This window comes from Arachis stenosperma, chromosome 1 (assembly GCF_014773155.1).
Source record: "Arachis stenosperma cultivar V10309 chromosome 1, arast.V10309.gnm1.PFL2, whole genome shotgun sequence".
Classification (NCBI taxonomy): Eukaryota; Viridiplantae; Streptophyta; class Magnoliopsida; order Fabales; family Fabaceae; genus Arachis; species Arachis stenosperma.
Genome location: NC_080377.1, coordinates 10720544 through 10744785, shown reverse-complemented (window position 1 = coordinate 10744785; position 24242 = coordinate 10720544). Strand labels below are relative to the sequence as shown.

The 24242-nt window shown below is 32.2% G+C and overlaps 4 protein-coding genes across 5 annotated transcripts; 2 read left to right on the top strand and 2 right to left on the bottom strand.

Moving 5' to 3' along the window:
* Window positions 1-29: 29 nt before the first annotated feature.
* On the bottom strand, window positions 30-4259 carry LOC130975127 (pentatricopeptide repeat-containing protein At5g06540-like). Its single transcript, XM_057899959.1, has 3 exons — window positions 2180-4259; window positions 1923-2094; window positions 30-750 (listed from the first exon to the last, which is right to left on the bottom strand). Exon 1 carries the CDS (start codon window positions 4257-4259, stop codon window positions 2655-2657), a length of 1605 nt encoding a protein of 534 aa, XP_057755942.1. The 3' UTR covers window positions 30-750; window positions 1923-2094; window positions 2180-2654.
* Window positions 4260-10235: 5976 nt separating this feature from the next.
* On the top strand, window positions 10236-19584 carry LOC130934625 (uncharacterized). 2 transcript variants are annotated; one of them, XM_057864246.1, is made up of 8 exons: window positions 10236-10413; window positions 10492-10601; window positions 11377-11456; window positions 11960-12101; window positions 12177-12326; window positions 12613-12814; window positions 13663-13764; window positions 19363-19584. In XM_057864246.1, exons 1-7 carry the CDS (start codon window positions 10329-10331, stop codon window positions 13761-13763), a joined length of 870 nt encoding a protein of 289 aa, XP_057720229.1. In that variant the 5' UTR covers window positions 10236-10328; the 3' UTR covers window position 13764; window positions 19363-19584. The 2 variants fall into 2 exon arrangements, with proteins under 2 accessions (XP_057720229.1, XP_057720185.1); XM_057864202.1 differs by lacking the exon at window positions 19363-19584 and adding an exon at window positions 13886-14203.
* LOC130975120 (cytosolic sulfotransferase 12-like) lies at window positions 15017-16021 on the bottom strand. The gene has a single exon (XM_057899951.1). It carries the CDS (start codon window positions 16019-16021, stop codon window positions 15017-15019), a length of 1005 nt encoding a protein of 334 aa, XP_057755934.1.
* A 382-nt stretch (window positions 19585-19966) lies between the features above and the next one.
* LOC130939003 (cytosolic sulfotransferase 12-like) lies at window positions 19967-21151 on the top strand. Its single transcript, XM_057867197.1, has one exon. The coding sequence runs from the start codon at window positions 20030-20032 to the stop codon at window positions 21053-21055; it is 1026 nt and encodes a 341-aa protein (XP_057723180.1). The 5' UTR covers window positions 19967-20029; the 3' UTR covers window positions 21056-21151.
* The last annotated feature ends 3091 nt before the right edge of the window (window positions 21152-24242 follow it).

The window sequence follows — 24242 nt, the reverse complement described above, 5'->3', positions numbered from 1 at the left end:
GATTATACCATACAAGATTTTGACCTGCATATTCCCGAGATCACACACAACAGAAATTGACTTCTTGCCGATTAATTTGAACAAAAAAATTAATATTAAAGTAGCACAAATTAGCACAAGCTCGATGAACATTAAAGTGATACAAATTGACTTCTTGTCAATTAATTTGAACAGTTGGAAAATCCCAATAAATATTATTCTCCTTCACCTTAGCAAGATTAGTAGATTTTCCAACAACATTAACTCCAACAAATACAACAACATATGGTTTCCTTAGCTCCTTGGCAGCATGCACATCCCTGAATAGAGTGTCTAGGGGTTAAAAACTTAAAATACGAACAGGGGCTTCTTCCATTGCTGCTTGTTTTGATTTTTGAACCACAGCATCAGTACATGCCTTATAATAATTAAAAAGAAAGGCCAGAATTAAGGGAGAGACTGGTTCGTACATGCACTGTTGAAGAGATCCTTGTAAATGAAGCTAGCATCTTGCCTTCAAGACTTGCTGCCATTGATTCACATAGTTTCTCAGCTATTTCCTCAGCCTAAAAGTGATAGCACTGTGGAAAAAATTAGCCAGTTTCATAGAGCAAAAGTAGCTTAATATAAACCACTTATTAGATATACAAGAGGAAACAAAAACAGGGTCCATAACAGATACATAAGACATTCTTGGTCACCAACCGATCCTTCGGAGCTTTCAAAGCTGAATCCAAGTCTGACTTCTCCAAATTTGCTTTCCTAGCAATACTAAGCACAAGGAAGTGCAGGAATATATAATTAGTCACTCTCAATTACATCAAATGATACCAACAAAAATTTATGCAACTTATGCTAAAAAAAAGTGAACCCAAAACGAAAAACATCTTGCTCACAACTTTAAAAACACAATGAATTAACTTTCCTGCCCGAAGTTTCCACCCAAGTCTCTCCTAATGCACTACAGTATGGATATGGATCTCATCATTTCATATTAGAGTTTTGTCTCTAAGTCTAAATTTTTGTTCTCTTCTCTCTATGGTTATGCAATTTGTTGTTATTTAACACTTACAAAATGAGTTCTCGATGAGAAAAAGTACAAAATCTTCAAATAAAGTTAAACACAAAATGTATATCTAAATATCAATTGCCCCCATGTTTAGGAGAGCAATATTTAAGAAAATGAGGAGGAATTTTATATAAACATCCAAGCAATTTACACCCAATAGTATCTACATATAACCAAGTAACCAAAACTCCAAAACCGTTATGAAGACACAATACAACACTCCAAAACCAAACTGAATTTTGCCACATTATAAACAGAGCACTACAATATTATAAACCCAACAATTGGACAATGCAGCATGTGACTAAAAGCAACCTTAATTGATGTCAACTTAATAAAACATAAAACACTTACATCTCATGAAAAAGGACACCATGACATTCCTCCACTAAAGAGGAACAGTCAAAACTCCAACTGAAAACCTCGTCAAACTTCCTATGAATTAGAATTCTACATAATCAAGCAAACAGTTGTAAACTGTTCAAGGAAGTTACATAAGCAAGCCATACCCTGAACATCGGACCAGTCAAGAAACCATGAGCTAAGCATCGTCAACAAGAACATCATCTACTTCATTCTCATCTCCAAAATACCCACCAAAGACATGCAAGTTTCAACATCCCACATTCAAACAATGATCAAGGAAGAACAATGTGGGAAACAGAAGATGGAAAGATATAACCGGGATTCAACACAAATACAAAAAGCAATTCCATATGCAAAGATTAAGAACACAAGGATCAAACTCCAGAATTGGCATACACACACGAAAAAAATGCAAAACACAAACCCTAACAAATCAATGGGCAAGAAAACACATAACAATCCAACACACAAAACACAGAAACAACAGGGTCAAGCGGTGGGACAGAACCAGAGCATGATTCAGATGCAACATCGCAGCAGGCCGTACCAACAGTGACTAATGTCTGCAGCAAGCACCATTTCCCGATTCCTTACCAACCCTAACCATTTGAAACCGCAAGCCATCGTCATCGCCGACATCAACCACGGATGGTGACAATTTTCACCTTTTAAAAGAAATTCTGAATGCAGAGAAAATTCCGAATCAGCGAAGAACTCACGAGCTTTCTATTTATGATAGATAGATATGAAGCAAAGGGTTTGTACCTTAATCTTGAGGACAAAATTAAGGGCTTCTTCCATTGCAATAGGTTTTAGAGGACTCCATGGCCTTTAAACAGCTCTTTCAATTTGATGTTTGGAATTCCAACATGTTCTGCTCAATGATCTGTGCAACTATTCAATTTAATTCCAAATCTTCCTTGTTTGTCAGCATCACAACATGACCATTCTTCATAGACATCAGTGGATGATGCTCCTGTTCTAATGGAAAGTATCGAATTTGAAGATACTGATAACTAACCTTCTCCAAATGAGTTTAGACCTCAAGACCATTTCATTAGCCGTAAAGTGAGTTTGGCAGTCTCAACAACCAACTTTAGTATTGAAATAAAGAATGAGCCCTTCAATTTTCAGAAGCCAAACTGAATTCCATAATGTACAGATGGCTGATCAGATCATTAAGTCTGAGAATATCTTGAAATTCATGTGCAATATGAGTCTGAGACCACTATTTTTTAAGTTATATTACTTCAAATAAATAAAATGCATCTTTTGATCTGGAGAAATCCTCGAGTCCCTTACTCAAGTGGTTTAAAACTCCATAAATTTCTTCTGAATATGTACAACACTTATCATCAGCAACAAATTTGTGGATGGACTGGTCAATTTCTATGAAACTCCAAGCAGAAATGGTTGACACTCCCCTTTTTTTCATCAGTCTTCTCATCTCGGAGACGCCTTCCCATTTGCCCATACTTGCATACATGTTTGCTAGAAGGATGTAATATCCACTACGTTGAGGCTCCAATTCTATCAAATACTTCCCAACTCTATGTGCCAGTTCAACATGACAATGCATCATGCATCCGTTGAGCAAAGACCCCCATATGGCTCCATCCGGTTCTATCGGCATCCTAGCAACTAACGCTAAAGCATCTTTGATTCGCCCCCCTCGCGCCAAAACATCAACCATGCATCCATAATGTTCAATGGATGGTAGGATGCCATATTTTCTACTCATTTGTTCAAAAAACCACCAAGCTTTAGTCAACAAGTCCTTGTGATTGCAGGAAGTTAGAACACCAACAAAAGTAACTGCATTGGGTTTGGGTCCAACCTTCTCCATCTTATTGAAAAGCTCAAGAGCCATATAATTCTTTCCATTAATAGCCAAACCCAATATCATAGCACTCCAAGTAGCAACATCCTTACTAGGCATACTATCAAACACTGTCTCTGCCTCTTCCACCCACCCACACTTGGTGTAGAAATCAATCAACGCAGTCCCCAGTTCAAGTTCATACTCCAAACCATTTTCTTCAATGTAACTGTGAATCCATTTGCCTTCTTCAAATGCACCCACAGCAGCACATGCATTGAGCACACTCACAAGAAGAGAGCCATTCAAATTAATAACATTTCCACAACACTTGAGCTCATGAAAAACTTGAATTCCCTCATTGAAACAACCATTCCTCACATACCCAGACACCATGGCGCTGTAGGATACCTCATTCCTTCGCGGCATCTCATCAAACAACAGCCTTGCTTCCTCAACTAAACCATTATTACAATAACCAGTAACAAGACCAGTCCAACACACCACATTCTTGTTGGAACTTTCATCGAACACCTGCCGTGCAGCACCAACTTCTCCATGATCACAATAAACACCAATCAAAGAACTCACTACAAAAGCGTCATAATCCACACTCCCCAACTTCACCACTTGGTCATGGGCTTGTTGGAGGAGAGACAAAGATCCACGGCAAGATTTGACGAACATGGTGAAGGTGTGAGAGTTAGGCCTAACACCAGTGGCTAGCATTCGTTTGAAAAGCAGAAAACAGTTGTAAAACTGTGAGTCTCTTGAAAAAGCTGTTATCATGACATTGAAGTCAAACACAGTGTGAATTGGCATGTGAATGAAAAATGCCTCTAAACAGCGCATATCGCGGCGGTTGCGCTGGTGGTGTCGGAAATAGAAGGCCAAGAGTCTGCTGGAGACGTAGGAGAATCTTGCAAGGCCATTGGTGATGGCGTGGGCGTGGATTCGCTTTAACTCTCTCGTGCTTTGATTTATGGTTCCTTGCAAGAGACGAAACCATGGTGGAATTGAGCTCATAGCAGAGAGAGAAGAACAAATTCAGGTTTTAAACAATGAAGCTCATAAATAATAAATTCACAACAATCTCTTCTTCATTGTCGGAAGTAAACTTGATCGGGAAAACATGCACAAGCTCAGTTTCATATAATGCTTTTTTTTTTTTTTTTAAGGATTTGGATCTCTAAAGTTTGAATTTCATTCTAGCTAGAGGATAAAATGTGATCTTCTATTCTTGAATATGTCTCACCTATAAAATTAATAGTAAAAATTACACTTTACTTTTTAAAGAGAAATTCAAACTTTAAAAGATCCAAATCTTTTTTTAAAATTTTAATTATTCAACTAAAAAAAATTCATTATTCTAATTTTATTATTTTATTAAAAATATATAAAATAGTTAAAAATGTGTATAAAATAATATTTATATTCAATTATTTTATTTAAAATTTTGATTAAATTTTTTAATAAAATCAATAAAAAATTGACATTTGAATATTTTTATTAATATAAACTCGTCTTACAAGTTTATTTTATTAGTATTTTAAAATTTTTTGAATTTTTTTATATTTTATTTTTCTTAATATTAATATTTTAAAATTAATAGAAATATTAACTTAAAATTACGAATATAAATATATTCTTTCTTGATATAAATAATAATCATTTCATAGTTTGTCATATTTCATAGTTTTTGGCATTTTGCTAATTGCTTATTAAGTGTTGTTACTGATGTTATCACCATTCAAATAAGTAACTGTAACACCCTAATTACTCTAAGCCTTTATCTCTAGCCGTAAAGTAAAGGTTAATCAAAGGCTACCACAATTCTAAGGCTTATGCATATTTATATATAGAAGGAAATATATTGGCTCGTGATATCACTTGTCGGTCTGTAAATGTCTATCCTATTGGCTCGTGATATCACTTGTCGGTCCGTAAATGCCAACCCGACACATCCTCCCAGATATAGCCTTTTCTGCCACGTAAGAGATATAGTGCCCTGCACACTCATGCAGCAATGAATCTGCTACATCAGAGATATAGTGCTCTACACACTCATGTAGTAGGGAGTCTACTACGTCAGGGATATAGGCCCCGCACACTTCCTGCAGCAGAGAAGGAACCAACCACAACAAATCATGCAGCAGAACAATCTGCCACGCCGGGGATATAGGCCCCACACACTCCCAACATTCAACAAGTCATGCGACAAAAACATTTGCCACGCCGGAGATATAGGCTCTGCACACTCTCAACAACATCTACTCATGCAGCAGATAAATCTGCTACGCCAGGGATATAAGCCCTGCACACTCTCAACAACCATTCGTCATGCAGCATAACAATCTGCTACGCCAGAGATATAGGCTCCGCACACTCTCATATATTCCAATCATTTCCTCATCATTCCTTTCCAAGTTCTCAACTCATCACAACTATCATCAATTCATAATTCTCCATTCCGAACTCATCAGTTCATCATTTCTCAATTCGTTGTCAATACTCACCAAATTCACTACTCTTCCTTCTTCCTCAACCAAACTCATCAGCAATACACCAAAAACCTAAACCTCCGTTTGCTAACTTTTCAAAGTAAACCCAAATAAAACCACCCAAGACCTTCTCCATGTTTAACATCCAAAAACAAGCCAGAAAGTCTTAAATAGGTGTCACGGAAGTTTACAAGCTTGTCGGAAAGGTGAAATTGTTGAAAACAAAGTTTAAGTTTGGAAACAGGGCGTGTGTGTACGCACAGGGGTGTGCGCGCACACGCCTAGGAGAAGTTTCAAAATGTGTGCATACGCATAGAGGTGTGCGTACGCACATATGCAAAATTTCACAATTCTGTTCGCTCGCACAAGCTGTGCTAGCGCCCTCAACAGACTGACCTTCCTAACGTGTGCGTGCGCACAAGGCTGTGCGTACGCACAGGTTGTAAATCTTCAATGGTTATGTACGCGCACAAGCTATGCTAACACTGTAAACATGAAGCCTTTCCCTACGTGTGCGTACGCACAGGTCTGTACGTGCGCACAGGTTTAAAATTTCGCAGGGTTGTGCGTGCGCACATACCAGAAATCACAAAATTCTGCAACTTTGCAAAATTTTAGATTTTGACACCAAACTTTGAATGGTCATAACTTCCTCTACAAAAATTCAAATTTTACAAACTTTATATCAATTTAAAGCCCTTGAAATCATCTTTAATTTAAAACAATTTCCAATCAATTTTGAAAATCGAGGCCCAAGTTATGATCCGCCAAAGTTTACCAAAAATCTGTTTTTACCAAAAACCTCAAAACCTCAATTTTTACCAAAGCTCCCAATTAAAATCAATTCAATCACATTTCAACCATACCAAGACAACCCAAAATTCATACCAATACTTATTCAACCTTTTTCTCAATCACACAACCCTCTAAACCATTCAACAACTCTAAATCCAACCAAAGTCACATTTCTCAATTTCCATGGACCTCATTAACATCAATATTACCAATTACCATTCCCATCAATCATCAACATTACATATTTCCAACTTCCCTCCAAATAAACACATTATCATCAATTTATCATCATCAATACTCATAATCATTATCAAACATAATATCTTTTATTCCAAATCACCACAAACATTTTATATTAGCTTGCTTATTACCCTAATTTCTCATAATCCCCATTATTCATCAACATAACTAATCACCATAAATACTTATCAACACCAATACAAATTCTCATCAATTCCAATAATTATCACCAAACAATACCCAACATTACTCAAATCCATCAAAACGTTATTCTTCTCATTATCCTCAATAACTCATATTTTTCACCAATTTTCATCAAAATCAATATTCATAATCCTCATCAATTTACCTCAACATTATCAATCATTATAAATATTCATATTTTCACAATCAACATACACACTCATCAACATCAACCAACATCATAATATATCATTAATACCAATAACCCTCATCAACAACAATAAACCACAACACTCATCATCCACCTCCATACACTTATCATCAAACATCAAATTTGCATACAATTAAACATACACCCAAGCATTCAATCCTATCTTAAGGTCAACTAGTCTAGGTGTCCAGAAACATTACATATTACATAAAGAAAACCAAAACCGTATCTTGACCGATTCCCAATATGCACAAACCACCACTTTGAGTCCAAACAAGCTTCCAAAAACTAAGCCAACTCCAACAAGCACCAAAACTCAAGCTAGCATCACATATATCACCAAAATCAAAACCTAGAAACCACAACATACAACACTGCAAGGGTTTATGAGCAACTTTACCTTATTCAAAGAGGATTGGGGCAATTTTCAATAATTACTCGCTACTAGAGATCACCTAAACAACCAAAATCACAAAATCTACTCAAAAACCATAATCCAAAAACGCAGAATTCTAGGGCTGAAAACTGGGAATTGAGATGCAAGTTCTTACCAAATTTTCTTAGATAAAAAGGAGGAGGTGAATAGTAAATGAGGTTTCCTTTCTTAGAGTTTTGAAGGAGGAGGTGAATAGTAACATCACCTCTTCCTCTCTTCTATTCAACTCGCGCCTCTCTCTCTCTTTGAGCTGGAAATGAGCTTATATATGTTGGGCATTGGGCTCGGTTTAGGCCCGGTCCAACCCGTTAGCATTTTTGGTCCGTTTAACCCACTTTGGGCCAAAACCTTTAAGATTAGTGCCCAGTTTTCGATTCCAAATTACTTTTTACCCTTTCAAAATAATAAATCACTTTTTCAAAATCTTATTTTTCAAAATACGTGGTACTGGTCAGACTAAAGTCGGTACTACCAGCTTAAGCGACAGTACGCATTTTTACAAAAATCCTTCGAAAAAGATACATTTTCCAACTCAGAAAAATTCATTGAAATCAAATTTTACCTTTATATTTTCAAATTAAAACTTCTAAATTTTGAATCTATTTTGGACACTAAAATTATTTTATTAAAACGGTTTCACGTGAAAAACTCCGGCTCTTACAGTAACCATGTTGATGATTCCACTACCACCACCACTCTTCATATGAGGTGGATATCCATGCTTTTTATAGCATACATCCTCAGTGTGTCTACTCTTACCACAAAATACATACTATTTGTAAGTTTGACCTCTGCCTCTTCTTCCATTTAATCTACCCCCTTTTGGCTCTAAAGCTCCTACCTCCTCTAGTGGCCATATTGATCTGAGGGTTAAAGCCTTAATTGGCTCTAATGTTACCCGTGGTTATCAATGCTTTATCTTCAATGATATCTGCATTTTGTCTCTCTTGCTGTAACAAAAGTGAGAAGGTTGCATCTACCATTGGAAGCGGCTTCATCAACATGATCTGGGACCTCACTACGGCAAACTGATCATTTAGTCCCCTAAGAAGCCTCACTACATTAGTATCTTCTTGGTAATTCCTCATCACATCTAAACCACAATCACAAATTCCAGTGCAGTACTTACATACTGGAATTGGGCAAAAATTATCTAACTCTTTCCAAATTCCTTTCAATTTGGTGAAGTATGCAGTAATGTTGAGGTCTCCTTGCCTTATGCCAAACAATTCTTCTTGTAACTCAGCCATTCTGAAAGAGTCTCCCTGGTAATAGCGATGTCTCAAACTACGCCATATGTCTGCAGCAACGTTCATCCACACCACATTGTGTGCTATCTCTAGACTTAAAGACAAATTCAACCAAGATACCACATATGTGTTGCATCTATCCCACACACATCAAACAGTGAATCATCCTCCGATGGTTTTTCTAAAGTTCCATCAACAAACTTCAATTTATTTTTAGATCTCAATGCTCTACACATAGCTCTCTCCCAAGCGTGATGGTTACTGGGACCTAAAATCACAGAAATTAAAGGAGTTCTTGGACTTTCACCAGGATGCAAGAAATACGGACTCATTGGATCCATAATCGGACTTGTGTTCGCTCGATTTGCTGCTGATTGCAATTGATTAACCTGATTAACGAGGTTCGCAAGTGTTTGAATGTCAAAATTCTTGGCCATTCTTCTGAAAATTAGGGATTCAACTCAACGATCTTGTAAGTTTCAAGATCCGGATGCTAGAAACCACAAGTTTGATTCAAACTTCAAACCTGTTAGATCTTTCACATAAGTGCTCGTGATCGGAGCCTTCACCTCTGTCGCTCACCGCACCATGTTAAAGAATCGTGAATTGAGGTGAAGCAACTCTCATCATCTCTGTCATGTAAGCTTAGATGTGAAAAGAAGTGAAAAATAGAGGAAAAAAATTAAAGAAATCAAGAATGAGTGAAAGAACGAAAAGAAAGTTCTAAAAAGTAGAAGAAAGAGATGAAAGAAGAAGTTGGTTCTCAGAAAGAAAAAAAATGAGCCTTGGCATCTCCAAAATGAGAGAACCACAAAAAACCTACTTACTCAGGTTCTATCCAATATATATACTTACAATTAAAAAACTAACAAACTAACTTACGGTACAAATTTTAACAAACTAAGCTTAACAAACTTAATTATCATCTAGCAAACTTGGAGTACAAATGTACTCTTAAACTAAATGTATAATGACTATTGATCATGTAACACTTATAATTGTCAAAGAACAATGTCTGGCTTAGTGGTAAGGGTGTTGAAGCTTTTGCACAAATTTTTGCATCGGTTCGCATTGAACCGTTCGATTTTTAATAGGTTTGACCTCCATTGACCGGATCAATTGTAGAAGTAGTCTGCATCGTAAACTAAACCGATTATACTACTAATTTATTGGGTTTTTGATCGAACCGGCCGGTCCAATCCGATTCTGATAACTATATTTCACACTAAATATGCAAAATCCATTTAAAAAATATTCCACTTATTTCATTATCATATTCATACCTACAAATATATATATTTTTCAATCTTTACACATTTTCTTAAATAATATATATTTTATTTAAATAAAAAACCGTAATTCATATTGTTTATAGAAATTCTTTAGAAACAATAAATTGAAATACAAACCAAACTTTTTGACCCTCTTTTTTCCTGAAAATGTTTCAAAACCCCAAAACCCCAAATCTATGTACAACAGATGTTGCATTCATTCACCGCTTCATTCTTCAGGGTTTCTCTCTTCATCATGGCTTCCAATTCCAAACCTCAACGTCTCCATCAAAGTAAATCTCTCTCTCTCTCTCATTGAGTCACTAACATTGAAAAGTTACGCTTTTTTTGGGGGATTTCGGTTTTGGCAGTTGCAGGTGGTAACGCTCAAGCTTCAACGGTAAAGAGGGCAAGAACTATGGCTACTGAGTCAGCAATGAAGGCTCCTTTCACCAAATATGTTGAATATCTCAATGACCTTGTAAGTATTCTTATTGATTTCATACCCTACTGTAACTATTTTGCTCTTGTTTCATTCGAAGTTTCAATTTTTTTTTGATGATTTGTTATTTTAGTTTGTACGACACTCTGATAGATTTTCAGTAGCTAGTGGAAATTGAGTTGAACTTAGCTGAAGTGTAAATATTGAGGTGCATAAATTTATAATTTATTTTTAGATGATGTATATTTGGAGCATTATGAAGTGTTTAGGAAGTGATTGAGGGATCATTGGAAGGTTTAATTGGTAATATCATGTTATTCATAACATTTTGTTGTCTAAATAATTATATTTACTTGAATTGAAATGAAAATTTCTCTCTCCAAACTTATGCTTGGGAGAGTGGTGAACTGTTTGATCATTGCATTAGAAATGGGAGTTTTGGGATATTAAATTAGAATCACTGATTGTTTTTGTTTGTTCTTCTCTCCAACACCTCGACTCAGAAACACACTCTAAAGGATTAGTGCTTTGAAGTGGGAGGGTTTGTTTATGTAGGAAGCATTGCACAGCAGACAAGCTCACCTAAAATGTTGTGTTACTAGTTTACTTTCTCAAGAGTAGTGGTTTCAATTCATTCTGGATGTTTAGAATTGATAAACTTAGCACACACAACGTGGCCCTTTAAGAAAATTCTTTCAATGATGATATCTTGAAACATGCTTTATCTTAATAGGCATGTTGAAAAACATATGGATATCGAGAAGCCGTGCATGTTCTGTATACACTGCTCATTGTTTGTAACTTATGTTTGTAGAATGAGAAACGGGAAAGAGTGGTTAAAGCAAGTCGTGACGTAACAATGAACAGCAAAAAAGTCATATTTCAAGTTCACAGGTTAGCTTTCGCTTTTCCATTCTTCTCTCTCTGTTTCTCTCTTGTGCCTTGTGAATGATTGGGTGGATATTTTAGGATCTTCAACTGATTCAAGTGCCGTCTCGGATCAGCTAAATTACATAAACATGATCGTTATGCGGCCTTTGTTTTGATTATTTTTGCCAATGCTTTATTATATATACTTTCAATTGGTCATCTGAATCAACTTCTCATTTTGTTCCCTGGATGTACTACAATGAGTTTATTTTCTATTAGCAATAAGTTTATCTTAATAATCACATTATCCTCATATTCAGACTTTATACATATCCATTGCTTTCCTTTGTTCTTTGTTAAATCTGTGAATAGTGAGTTTTAAAATGTTCTATCTTAATTAAAACAAAAAAAAAATTATAAGAAATGTGAAACCAAAATCTACTTGTGATGGCTACTGATTTATTCTTTCATGTAATGTTGATCTTTCTGATATTATTGGCAATATTTTATTTTAATGTCTTAACTAGGATGAGTAAGTATAATAAAGAGGAAGTACTTCAGAAAGCTGAAAAGGATCTAGCAGCAGTGACAAATCAGTACATGTCTCGATTAGTCAAAGAATTGCAGGGTACCGATTTTTGGAAGCTACGACGAGCATACTCACCTGGGGTATGCTTAATGTAACTTTTTTATTGGTTGAGGACAAAAATACTTTCATCTGATACATGCCTTTGGTGTTTGTAGATACAAGAGTATGTTGAAGCAGCTACTTTCTGCGGTTTCTGTAAAAATGGAACGCTTTTGACGCTTGACGAGATAAACAACACATTGTTACCACTTAGTGATCCATCACTTCAGCCTCTACAAATAAATATCCTTGACTATCTATTAGGGGTGAATATATTTTTCCCTTTAATTTATTATCCATGTCGGTGACTTATTTATGCTGTTAATAGAATATTAGTAGATATAACACATACACTAACACCATATAACAATATTTTGCCATTCAAAGAGATTATTACAAGTGCTTGATTTGTTTATAATGAATATAACCAATTATGTTGGCCTTCTTTCTAAATACAGTTATATGATTTTTATAGAACATGAAATATGCTTTAAATCAAATTGTGATTTTCCCCCGACACTGTTTTTGAAGGTGCTGAACATTTTCTTACAGCTTGCAGATTTGACTGGAGAACTGATGCGTCTGGCTATCGGTAGGATATCAGATGGTGAGCTTGAATTCGCTCAGAAGATATGCAGATTTGCACGTGATATATACAGGGAGCTTACGCTTGTAGTGCCACATATGGATGATAGTCATGATATGAAGACAAAGATGGAAATAATGCTCCAAAGTGTCATGAAAATAGAGAATGGTAATGTTAGCAACACTGAAAATTTCATTCTATAAACTTTTATGCCTTAAATTTAAAAGTCTTGCTCGAGTCACGAAGAGAGTAATATAGCAATTGATGGAGAAAGAAAAAGGTTAAACTACTTTTGGGGTCATTTTCTTATAGTTTCATTGTATTTTCAGTTAGGTCCTTAAAATTTAGAAGTTTGTAATAAAGTCTTATATTGTATAAAAGTTTTCAATTAGGGTCCTATAATTTGAAGAAAACCTTGGAGCAATGGTTGAATTGTCTCCGTGTGACTTCAAAGTCACTAGTTTAAGCTGTGGAATCAGCCACCTGATGCAATTATCAGGTTCAGGTTAGACTGCCTACATTATTCTCTTTGGGTGCTGTCTTTCCTCGGACTTTACGTTAATGTGGGATGCTTGTACGCCGGGCTGCCCTTTTTTAGGGACCTATATATTAAACATTTGTAGTTCCAATGATTTAAAAGTTTATATTTAAGTCCCTCAAATATTTTTTAGCCAAGTTATTTTATTTTGAAAATTTTGTGATATAGCCTCTGGATGATAAAAAAAGGTGCTCTGTTCTCTTAAGTCAACCCTTATTAAGTGCTTGATGTTATTCCTGCATACATGTACTTGATGCTTATCAGAAGTGTATCTTCTTAATTTTTATAATGTATTTACATCTAAAGTTGTTCTTGCCCTTTAATTATGATGCGTGCATGAATGATGATAATGATGATTTCTACCTATGCATTCTCTACTCATATAATGAGCTTTTTAGTTCGTCTTGAAAATGTTTCAGATCTTCTAATGTATTCAACTTTCACCCAAAATCTTGCTAACAAATGTTTCTTAATGTAGCTTGCTTTAGTGTTCATGTGAGAGGATCAGAGTATATTCCACTCCTTGGATCCGATGATCCGGGTTCTTTCTTAGTTGGAGTCGCAGATATCGAACTATGAGGTATGTCAATTCTTCTGTCGCCATCTTCCTTCATTTAAGTTGCCAATTTTCTATTTAACGATTTCCAACGAAGCCGGAGTTTACATATAACAGCAATCCATTGAATGTTTAAATTTTTAAGGTTGATATCACTGCACAAAATCAATATCAACAATATCGGCAAGGAAATTTTGCACTTTGTTCTCATCAAACATGGCACGAACAGTTGTGCCATTTTATTGGTAAAGTTTGAGCTGACCGCATAATCTTAGGGTTAGCTTGTACTAGATATTTTGAGATTAAAGAAATCATTGACATGAAGTTTGAATTATGCAATGATATTAACATCCATGTTCCTTTCTACTTTATCACAAAATCTAGTAGCTATACATCATTGTGTCTATGTCTTCGTTTTGGCATTTAATCCATATAACTAACTAATTAAGCATAAATTAGCCATTGTAGAGTAGTATTTAGAATCTAATTGGTTGTAAATGTTTCTAAAGCAATAGTTAAAAAATTCTCTTAGAAAATTGTTTCACTATTTACCATTTCAGTTTCAGAGTTGAAAACTTGAAACTTTCCTGCACCTAAGTTTTCTTGTTATTATTATTATTATTAAAAAAAAATTTGTTTGGCCCTTGTAATATCTTTTTCAATTAGATATAAACACAAGCTTTTATAAATATTGGTTGTTTTAAACCCTATTGTTATTTGTTGTGTTTATTTTGCCATTGCACTAGACCAATATATTAGTTTCAAGTCATTAAAGAGTTATGATAATATCTACCCAAAAAGAAAAGCAGCTTTCATAATGCAGGTTTTCTGAAACTAAATCACTGTATTTTCAGAATTGAATATCATACATGAGATGGAAAATTAACACTAAATTATACAATTAGTATTGACAACAAATGGTAATAATTTATATTTTTATTATTGCTAGCTACTTTAACATTAAAAATAAAAAAAAGGAGGGATAATAGACATGCTAGTATTTATTAATCTATTTTAGTTTTGTTTAAAAAAAAAACTCTTTTTTAACCTCTCCGCATGAGCAACTAAGAAGTATAATAAGGCACAAAAAGAAAAATATAAGGGAAATTTAATTCACTATTGATGCTTCATCATAATGAGTATTTCAAAGACAAATTAACATATGCCTCACTAGAGAATCTTAAACCCTAAACTTAAATTCCTAGGTTATATTAAGTTGCAATTTGCAACAACAATTGCAACAATAATTAATTAATTATATCCTCACCCAAGCAAGCTAAAACGTTAACCCATGTTTAGCCAAAGTATTTTCAATAATTGTGTCCAATTTCTGAATCTTTTGAGTCGTGAGATAGTTTTTCCAATCACCAATTTTACCACGACGAAAAAAAACTTTAGCTTCTGCACCATTTGGTAATTTTCCATTCTTATTCACCTCTAAATTGCTTAGGTTATCAAAGCTACACAAGTTCAAGATATCATCCACCATACCCTTAGATAACTCTTCTTTAGAAAATGGACATCCTATAAACTTAGCTAATTCTTTCAAAACCAATTCAGGATGCAATTTCATTTTCTCAAATGTTAGAATCATTATCTTGTCCGACCTTTTCAAGCTTTCTTTCTGATACCCTAATGCGTGCTCCCAAAACGGTCCGAACGGACTTACTCCCCTACAAAACTGCTTGAACGATTCATCAATTGACCTAGTTTCTGGCCCAAGTTTGTTTGTAAAATGCCATAGCGAAACGAATACATCTTTAGGATCTCTACAAAGATACACTATCTTACAATTTACATTCTTAACTGATTCTGACAAAGACACAAAAGGAAGATGAGTAGATAATAATCTCGGCGAGGGAATTGAATCAAGGTTAGGAACAAAGTCTTTTTTAGAATAGAGACTAATCTCTAAAAAGGGTACAAGAAGATGAGGGTTGTTAGTAAGCAAAGGATGATTCTTTTGAGCATTTGGATATTTGTGGCGGTTTAGCAATGCAAATGCTAAAGCTTTGATCCAAGTTGATCCTGATTTGGGAGTTGTAACAAGGATGATATCTTTTTCTTTGGCTTTAAAGTGTTTTTGGAGAGATAAGACTCCTTGAAGGTGCTTAGTGTCATACCAAAAACCTTGGTATTTGTATATGTTCCTTGAAAGCCATCCTTGCTCTTTTGGCAAGGTTGATACCAATCCCTTCCATTCTTTACTTAATAAGTAGTCTTCTTCTTTTTCTTCTTCAACACATTTGATCACATTATTAGAGAGTTGAGCCATTGCCATTTTGATAAGTCTCTAGGGTTGAATTTACGCATGTATGATGATGTCTCTAAGGTTTACCTTCATCTCTCATTATATATGGATTAGTATTGCTATTTGTATCTTATTAAATTTAGATAAATAATTCTTTTAATATATCACTTTATTTAAATGGACAATTTATATTTGGATAATCTTATATAGGAAGATCATTTGCTATTTATCAATGTATTAAACATAAAACATAATTTATATTTAGACAACTAATGTTTTAATATATCACTTTATTTAAATAGATAATTATTTAGGATAGAGAAAGATAGACAAACTAAAAAAGAAAAGAAGCCTTAGACATAAAAGGATTAGATTGGGTTAAAAAAAATTAGGGCTATAAATTCCTAATAGCAACCTCCTCCTGAAAATAATAACAAAACATCCCCTGTTTCTTACCAAAAAAAAAAACATCCCCTGTTTATGATAGATCTCTCCTTGATATTCTCCAGTGCTATTATGATTATTCATTCAAATTGCATCACATAATAATACAAGAATATCTTGCTCAAACATAAGGTGTTGGCTCACAAATAATCCTTCAAGCACTATTATATGTCAAAATTAAACCACTTTCATGCCAAAGACAAATGATATTATCATCCCTGTTACCCTTCCAAAAAAATCAAGCACAACCTGGTTTAAGAGTCAACTTGTAAGATATATAGTGTATCTATATATGTATGTAGGGATCCTTAGCATAGCATTTCGTAAACAAGCTTAGGTTAGAATTTGGAGAAAGTTTGATAAAATGTTTGTTTTTATTTTCTATTATGTTTTCGCTTCATTGTTATATATGCTCTAATTTTTTTTCCCCACATTTTGGCGTGTTAAGATTTTTGTCTTTCAAAAGGAGAATTTATTTTAGAACTTTGATTTTCAATTCAAATGTATTTAGGAACTAAAAGAATACTTTATCCTTAATACTATTCGTAACAATGGAGACTATTCAAAACTGGTCATTGGTTCAAACATTTTTTGTTAATTTTTCATGGTATCTTTCAATTTGACAGACTAAAGACTAATCTGTCACAGATCGAAACTTCATTTAAAAATTTACTGCTGGCTAATGAATTGCTGTATGTGCAAAGCGAGTAAAGAGCATGAAATTAAAGGGACATGCAAGCTTTGCGAAAGGGTTTTAAATTGTTGTTAGTGTTTGTGTATATATATATATATATATTAGCAGAAAATCTATGGTTTGATTTTTCTAAGACTTGCTAAAACAATAAGAATGAAAATTTATAAGGATAAGGTCGCAAGAAGAAGTAGTTGTAAAATATTATCAGTTTTCAATTTTTCTATATATTTACTACTTTTAAGATTGTGCAAAGAAAATGTAAAAATAGAAAAAGAAAATTAGTATAATCATATTTTTCGTTTTCTCCTTAAAAGAAAAAAAAAATTTCTAAAAGAAACATTGAAAAAAAATAAAAATAAAAATATAAATCAAATAAATGACAATATTATATAGTTAGCACAATTTAATTTTTCTCATATTAAAAGTATTGGATAACTGAACATCGACCGAAAATTTTGGTCAATATAAATTAAAATTGTTATCTTTTGAATTTTTCTCATATTAAATATATAAAAAAACTCAAAAATATATTTTTTTATGTATATAATTAATACATTTTTAAAAATATTCATTAACAAAATTCTTATCACTTTTTGCCCCAAATTCCTCATGTTTCTGGATACTAAATTTTTGTTGGGTACATCATTTCATTATTGTTGTGAATGATTCAATTCAAACTGTATTGGGAGTTGGAATTCCATTTTATACATGTAGCAACTCATTAGTTAATGATAAATTTGCGACGAATTTAGTCTTTGAATTGTCGGATTGAAAAATATCCTAAAAAAAAATTGTATAAACCCAATGTCCTAACTCCTGTCCATCATATTATTTATTTTTTTTTCTTCATTAATATTTAATAATTGCAGCAGCCCCACATTGATAAGCTAGTCAACTATCACCATAATTCAACTGTGTCCCTCCAACGTGCTAAGCTAGTTAGGACCATTTAATTTGTAAGGAAATTAAAGTTCATTATTTTGGGGCACTGAAAATTTAGCATGCCGATAGAGTAATTATTTTACTTATACAATAATTTTACAATATCTTAAAATATACATTATTTATTAGTACTTTTATTTAATAATGTAAACAAAACTTTCAAAAAAAAAAAGTAAATAGAAGAAGCGACTTGATGAACCCTACAAGAATGTGCACCATAAAAAGAGAAAGTTTAGATGACAACAAATTATTAACCAATATATAATCAACAATTTTATTTTCATTCTCATTTCTTTTACAAAAAGAGAAAAACTTCCAATTAATTATTTTTTTTTCTTATGTATCTCTCCACCTTTGCATAAATTCTCACCAATAATGGCGAATATATCTCGTTATTATTTCTGGAATACAAGGTCCACAAAACCACCACTAAAGACCAAATGTTATTCTGCATTCCTAATTAAGTTACATAAAATGTGATTCCTATATATACAGTGTAGTACTAGGTAGACAATAATATAAAATTATTTTATTTAATTTAATATCTATAATTATATATATATAATATTTATAATTAATGAATATAAAATTTTAAAAAAATAAACTATTTTAAATTGATTTTTATTATTTTCCAAGCATATATATAAGGTGAAAATTCAAGTGTAATCAATTTCATGTAAAATTGATAATTGAGAGTCGTTAGATGAAAATTTAGTCAAATCATTTAACGATTCTCGACTATCAACTTCACGCGAAGTTAACTACACCACCTGAGATTTCACTCACGGCTGGTTCTACTATGGGAAAAGAATAATGTGGTCCTTTAAGGACTTGGGAGGTTTTATAAAATAAAAAAGTTGTAGGGGTTGATTTATAAATGAAGATGAGTTGAGAAAAATTTGGTTGCTTCACTCAAAAAAATGAAATGAAATTTTGGGTTTTCGAATGGCGGGAACAGTGCCTTTCTGTTTTCCGTTCCTTCTTTTCGTTAGTTCTCCTATGTTCTAATATTATGCTCATCTTAACTGGGCTTTCTTTAAAATAAATAATTTATTTATTTTAATTATCAAAATAAATAATTGGTAGCGTATTTACTAATTTAAATAGATGATTTATCTTTTTTATTATTTAAAATAGACTGTTTAACTTTTTTATTATGTTAAATTATTCATCTTTCTTATTATTTGAAACGTTCTATTTTTAAGAGTTTGGTCAAATTTTAAATTATTTTTGTGTCCACTCTGACAAGAGGACACAGAGACACTAACAAGAGACACATTTTATTTTTTAGATTAATATAATAACGGAAGATCCGTCGCGGTACTGAGCTCCATTTAAGGGTTTGCCGCTGGCCAATGGGTTGCTGTATGAACAAGGCAAGATTCGAACCCCCGACACTTGCTTAAGCAGACTAGTGAACTAACCACTAGACAAACCCAACTTAGTTTATTATTATTATTATTATTATTATTATAGTGGACACTTCTGCTTGTGAGTTTTTTTTCTTGTTTATAATTTGTTTTATGAGTTTTTTTCCATAAAAGAGTAAGTAGTAGCGTTACAATTTTGTTAACCAGTGTCCAATATTAGTTTAAAATATTTGTTCTTTATACACGTCTGTTAAAAGTCCAAGTTACAAAAAAAAAACCCATAAACTTAACCCTTTCCTAATTACATCTAAATAACAATGCTTTCATTAATGATTGAGGCTTCTTTATAATTATTATAAACTTTGGGTAAGAATATAAATACACATACTAACTAACCTGTATGATTGATTAACAACCACACATTTAGAATCAAATTAAGGTATCCTTTAAGGACCACTTGATACTTTCAGCACCATAGCCAAATCCTTCACTTATATTATATATAAACATGTGTTTTCAGTTAGACATATCAATTTCTTTTATCTATTCCACACAACTATATAGCTATAGTGTGCACATCATACAAAAATGTCATCACAGCTTGGTCAACCCTCTCTTGTGCCAAAACACTTGCAAGATGATGAAGACTTAAGCCAAGAATGTAGAGACATGATATCAACATTGCCAAAGGAACAAGGTTGGATTGCAAACCATGTCTACCAATACCAAGGATTTTGGTACAACCTTAGGCAGATTCAAGGCCTCCTATCTTGTCAAAAACATTTTCAATCCCATGACATTAATAATGATATCATAATCCTTGCTACCATTCCAAAATCAGGTACTACTTGGCTTAAGGCTTTGACTTTTTCATTACTTAACCGCAACACATATCCAAATACACATGAAAATCACCCTTTGCTCACTACCAACCCTCATGTTCTTGTACCCTTTTTAGAACTCAATCTCTTTGGTAATTTTGATGATGATAAAGTAGAGATTAACCCTAATAACCTTATTGAATCATCATTATTTGCCACTCATCTCGCTTATATCTCATTGCCTAAATCACTGAAAGAGTCGAGTTGTAAAATAGTGTATCTATGTAGGGATCCGAAAGACACATTTATTTCGCTGTGGCAATTCACAAACAAACTTAGGCCGGAAACTCAGGTAAAGAAATCGGTTGATGAGTATTTCGAGCAATTTTGTAAAGGAGTGAGTCCATGTGGACCATTTTGGGAGCATGTATTAGGGTATTGGAAAGAAAGCTTGGAAAGGCCAAAGAAAATTATGTTTCTAAGGTATGAAGAAATGAAATTACATCCTACTTTAATTTTGAAAGAATTGGCTGAGTTTATAGGGTGCCCATTTTCCAAAGAAGAATTAGATGAAGGCATGCTTGAAGATATCTTGAAATTATGTAGTTTTGATAATTTGAGTAACTTGGAGGTGAACAAAACCGGAATATCACCACTATTTCATATTGAAAACAAAAGTTACTTTCGCCGAGGTCAAATTGGTGATGGAGAAAAGTTTCTCTCAAGTGAAATGATTGGACGATTGAATAAGATTACAGAAAATAAATTGGTTAAACATGGATTAAGATTTTAGCTTTTATTACTCGCTAGTATAGCAATAGAATTAAGTTGTTTGATATGCTATTGTAAACTCTGCAAAATTAAGAAATCCAAGAACTTCTTGTGTTTTTATTTTATGTTTTATTTTTAATATTTTTACTTTTATAATTTTACGAAAAAAATATTAAAATAAAAAATAAAGATAAAAATTAATTTTTTCAAATAAAATTTTAAAAGCAAAAACACTAAAAATAAACATTACAAACGTTAAAATAAAAAAGCCCTTACATTTTATGTTATTAGTTGAGTTGTTCTTTAAATTTCATGTCCTCTCTTTTTTTTTAAGTTAAAAGTGAGACTCGAATTTTAAATCTCTAAATGAGAATGAAAAGATTATACCATTTGAGTCATAGTTCATTTTTTCTCATTATTATTTGTGTATGCATATTGATCTATTATAAATATTAGATGTTTACAAGCATACGATATTTAGATATAGATAAAAAAATATAAAATTATATTTGACATATAAAAATATAAGATATAAATAAAAATATTATATCTTAAAATATTAAATTAGTATATTTTGTATTTTCTATAAAAAAATAAAAAAATATTAAACAAAGAAATAATTTATTTTTTATTTTTTATTGTTATTATTAAATTTTTACAATAAAATTTTATTATTTTATTTTTTTTAAATTTTGTACGAAAAAATAAAAATAAATTAAATATTTTATTATTTATTTTGTCTTATATTTAATTTATTATCAAATAAAATATAAAAACAACTTTTTTATCTTTTATCTCTTATATTTTATTTTTAATATCCTATCCTATTCTATCGTCAAAACCAACTATAGTCAGCTTGCATGTTCTCTTGTATTTATCTAGTAGTTATCTCCGGATTTTTCTAGTATAATGTACCCAAAAACCATCAATAATGTAACTATTTTTTATATATTTTATTTTGATACTTTATTATTTATATTTCAATCATGGTATACATAAAAATTAATTATTAAAATTAATTATTAATATAAAATATATATTAAATTATATATATTTATAAACAAATATATAATAATTAATTTTTTAATAATTAATTTTAATATATAAATATAATATTTTTATCTTTTATTATATTCCTGAATTGGTTATATGGGAAACTACAAAAGTGAAATCGAAACTTTTCACTCATTTAATTTTTTAAAGAGTATTTACTCATTTTGGTCTCTACAAATTTTACATTAGACACTTTAGTTTTTAATTAAAATTAATTATTTGATTGGTTTTTAATAATTAATTTTGTCAGTTACTTAGATTTTTTGTTCCATCAACTCTAACAAAAAATAAAATGATCCCTGACTCTCTTTATTCAGAAATCACGTTGTTCTCTTTCAATTTTTATCATATCTCCTATAACCTTAATAGTCTAACACTGCAACTTCAAGTTACAAAATGCACACTCTGTAACTTCAATGTTCACATGAAGAAAAATTCTCAACTTATTCTCAACCAATTCATATTCAGAAAACTAATGACTATGTCTCTCAAATACTTGTCGTCTTCAATGGATTCCATGAATCCAGACAGCAAGTCCGATTTGTTAAGACCCACCGTTGTCATCGCCATCTCCCTCATTCTCTGCCCTATTATTTCCATGGCCATATATTCTACCACTCCGATCGCTTTCTTCAGCTATTTTTCTCCAAACCAATATTCAGTAATCGCTTCAATTTTCATATGAACGGTGACGACAATATTGTTCGCTGTACTAATAGCTTGGATGCGAGGTCAAAACTGTCTGCCAACTTGGACTTCGGGAGAGAAGGAACGAAGCATATCGAGGACGTGAAAGTGGATGTTTTTGGTAGATGAAGTACAGTGGAAGTGGGTGTATCAGTTACAGAGATTTGAAAAGTGTGTGGTCTATGACATGTTGAGGTAGGTGCGACACGCGTGACAGTTATATCATGGCTTGATCTTGGAGCTAAAGAGAAGGAAAGAGAAGATGGAGAAGAAGATTGTGAAGGTGAAGAAGAAGAGTATGAATGTCAGAATTATGCAAGATACAATAGAAATTGGAAGAGAATGTCGTCGTTTTTAAATAGGAGGACAAAAACTATTTTATTTTCTGTTAGAGTTGTCAGGACTATTTTATTCTCTATTATAAATTCAGAATTGACGGAGCAAAAGATTTAAATAACTAACAGAATTAATTATTAAAAATCAATCGAACAATTAATTTTAGTTAAAAACTAAAATATCTGATCCAAAATTTTTTAGGACCAAAATAGATGAATACTCTTTCTTAAATATTCAAATAAATAAAGTAAGAGATGAATTACAAAACACTATTTTTTTCTCTTCCAAACAATTCCATTCTCAAATTGACAACCTGTCAGCTCCACCACCATCATTAATTTATTATCTCCTCCTCACATACGGACACTACTGTTGTCAGTTGTCACCGTCATCGCCTCTATATAAATTAAATAAATAATTTTTAAGTTTTTAGTAATATTAAATATATAAAAAACTTAAAAATGTTCTATTTCATACGTAATTAACAAAAAAAATATTTAGTGTCTAGATAATAAAATTCTTTTTGGGTACATCATTTATCATCCCATCATCATCGTGAATGATTAAAATAAACTATATAAACCAATGCAGTATGCATCATTTTATTTTTCTTAAATTGTATTAATATTTAGGAATAGTTGCAGCAACCCCACATTGATAGTGATATGACAACTATCACCATAATTCAACTCTGTCATTCCCACATGATAAGGTAGTTAGGACCATTAAATTTGTAAGGAAAGTTCATTATTTTGGGCAATTATTTAACATGCTGACAAAGTAATTAATTTTATAATATTTAAAATATTTTTATTTAATAATGTAAACAAAAAATTTTAAATAATTAAAAGTAAATAAATAAAAGAAGCATCTTAACAGATTTATTTCATAATTTTAAAATTCGAATTGAATTAATCAATTTAATTAGATTAATTAAAAATCGATCATCAGACCAATCCAATTCAAATAAAAACTAATTGGTAATGAAACTGATAAAAAATTTTAAAAAATCGATTAAAGAATTAGTTAACTAGTAAAATTGGTATATTTTTTTAGCGTTTAATTGGTATACAATAATATAATATAAAAATATTTTTTATAAAAAAATTATATATTATATATATATAAATATA

Bases quoted from the DNA above. Each gene is read 5' to 3' on its own strand.
- LOC130934625 (XM_057864246.1), top strand. From the start codon at position 10,329: ATGTTGCATTCATTCACCGCTTCATTCTTCAGGGTTTCTCTCTTCATC. The intron at 10,602-11,376 runs GTAAGTATTCTT...TTATGTTTGTAG, and splicing joins TTGAATATCTCAATGACCTT to AATGAGAAACGGGAAAGAGT. The intron at 12,327-12,612 runs GTGAATATATTT...ATTTTCTTACAG, and splicing joins TCCTTGACTATCTATTAGGG to CTTGCAGATTTGACTGGAGA.
- LOC130975120 (XM_057899951.1), bottom strand. From the start codon at position 16,021: ATGGCAATGGCTCAACTCTCTAATAATGTGATCAAATGTGTTGAAGAA.
- LOC130939003 (XM_057867197.1), top strand. From the start codon at position 20,030: ATGTCATCACAGCTTGGTCAACCCTCTCTTGTGCCAAAACACTTGCAA.
- LOC130975127 (XM_057899959.1), bottom strand. From the start codon at position 4,259: ATGAGCTCAATTCCACCATGGTTTCGTCTCTTGCAAGGAACCATAAAT.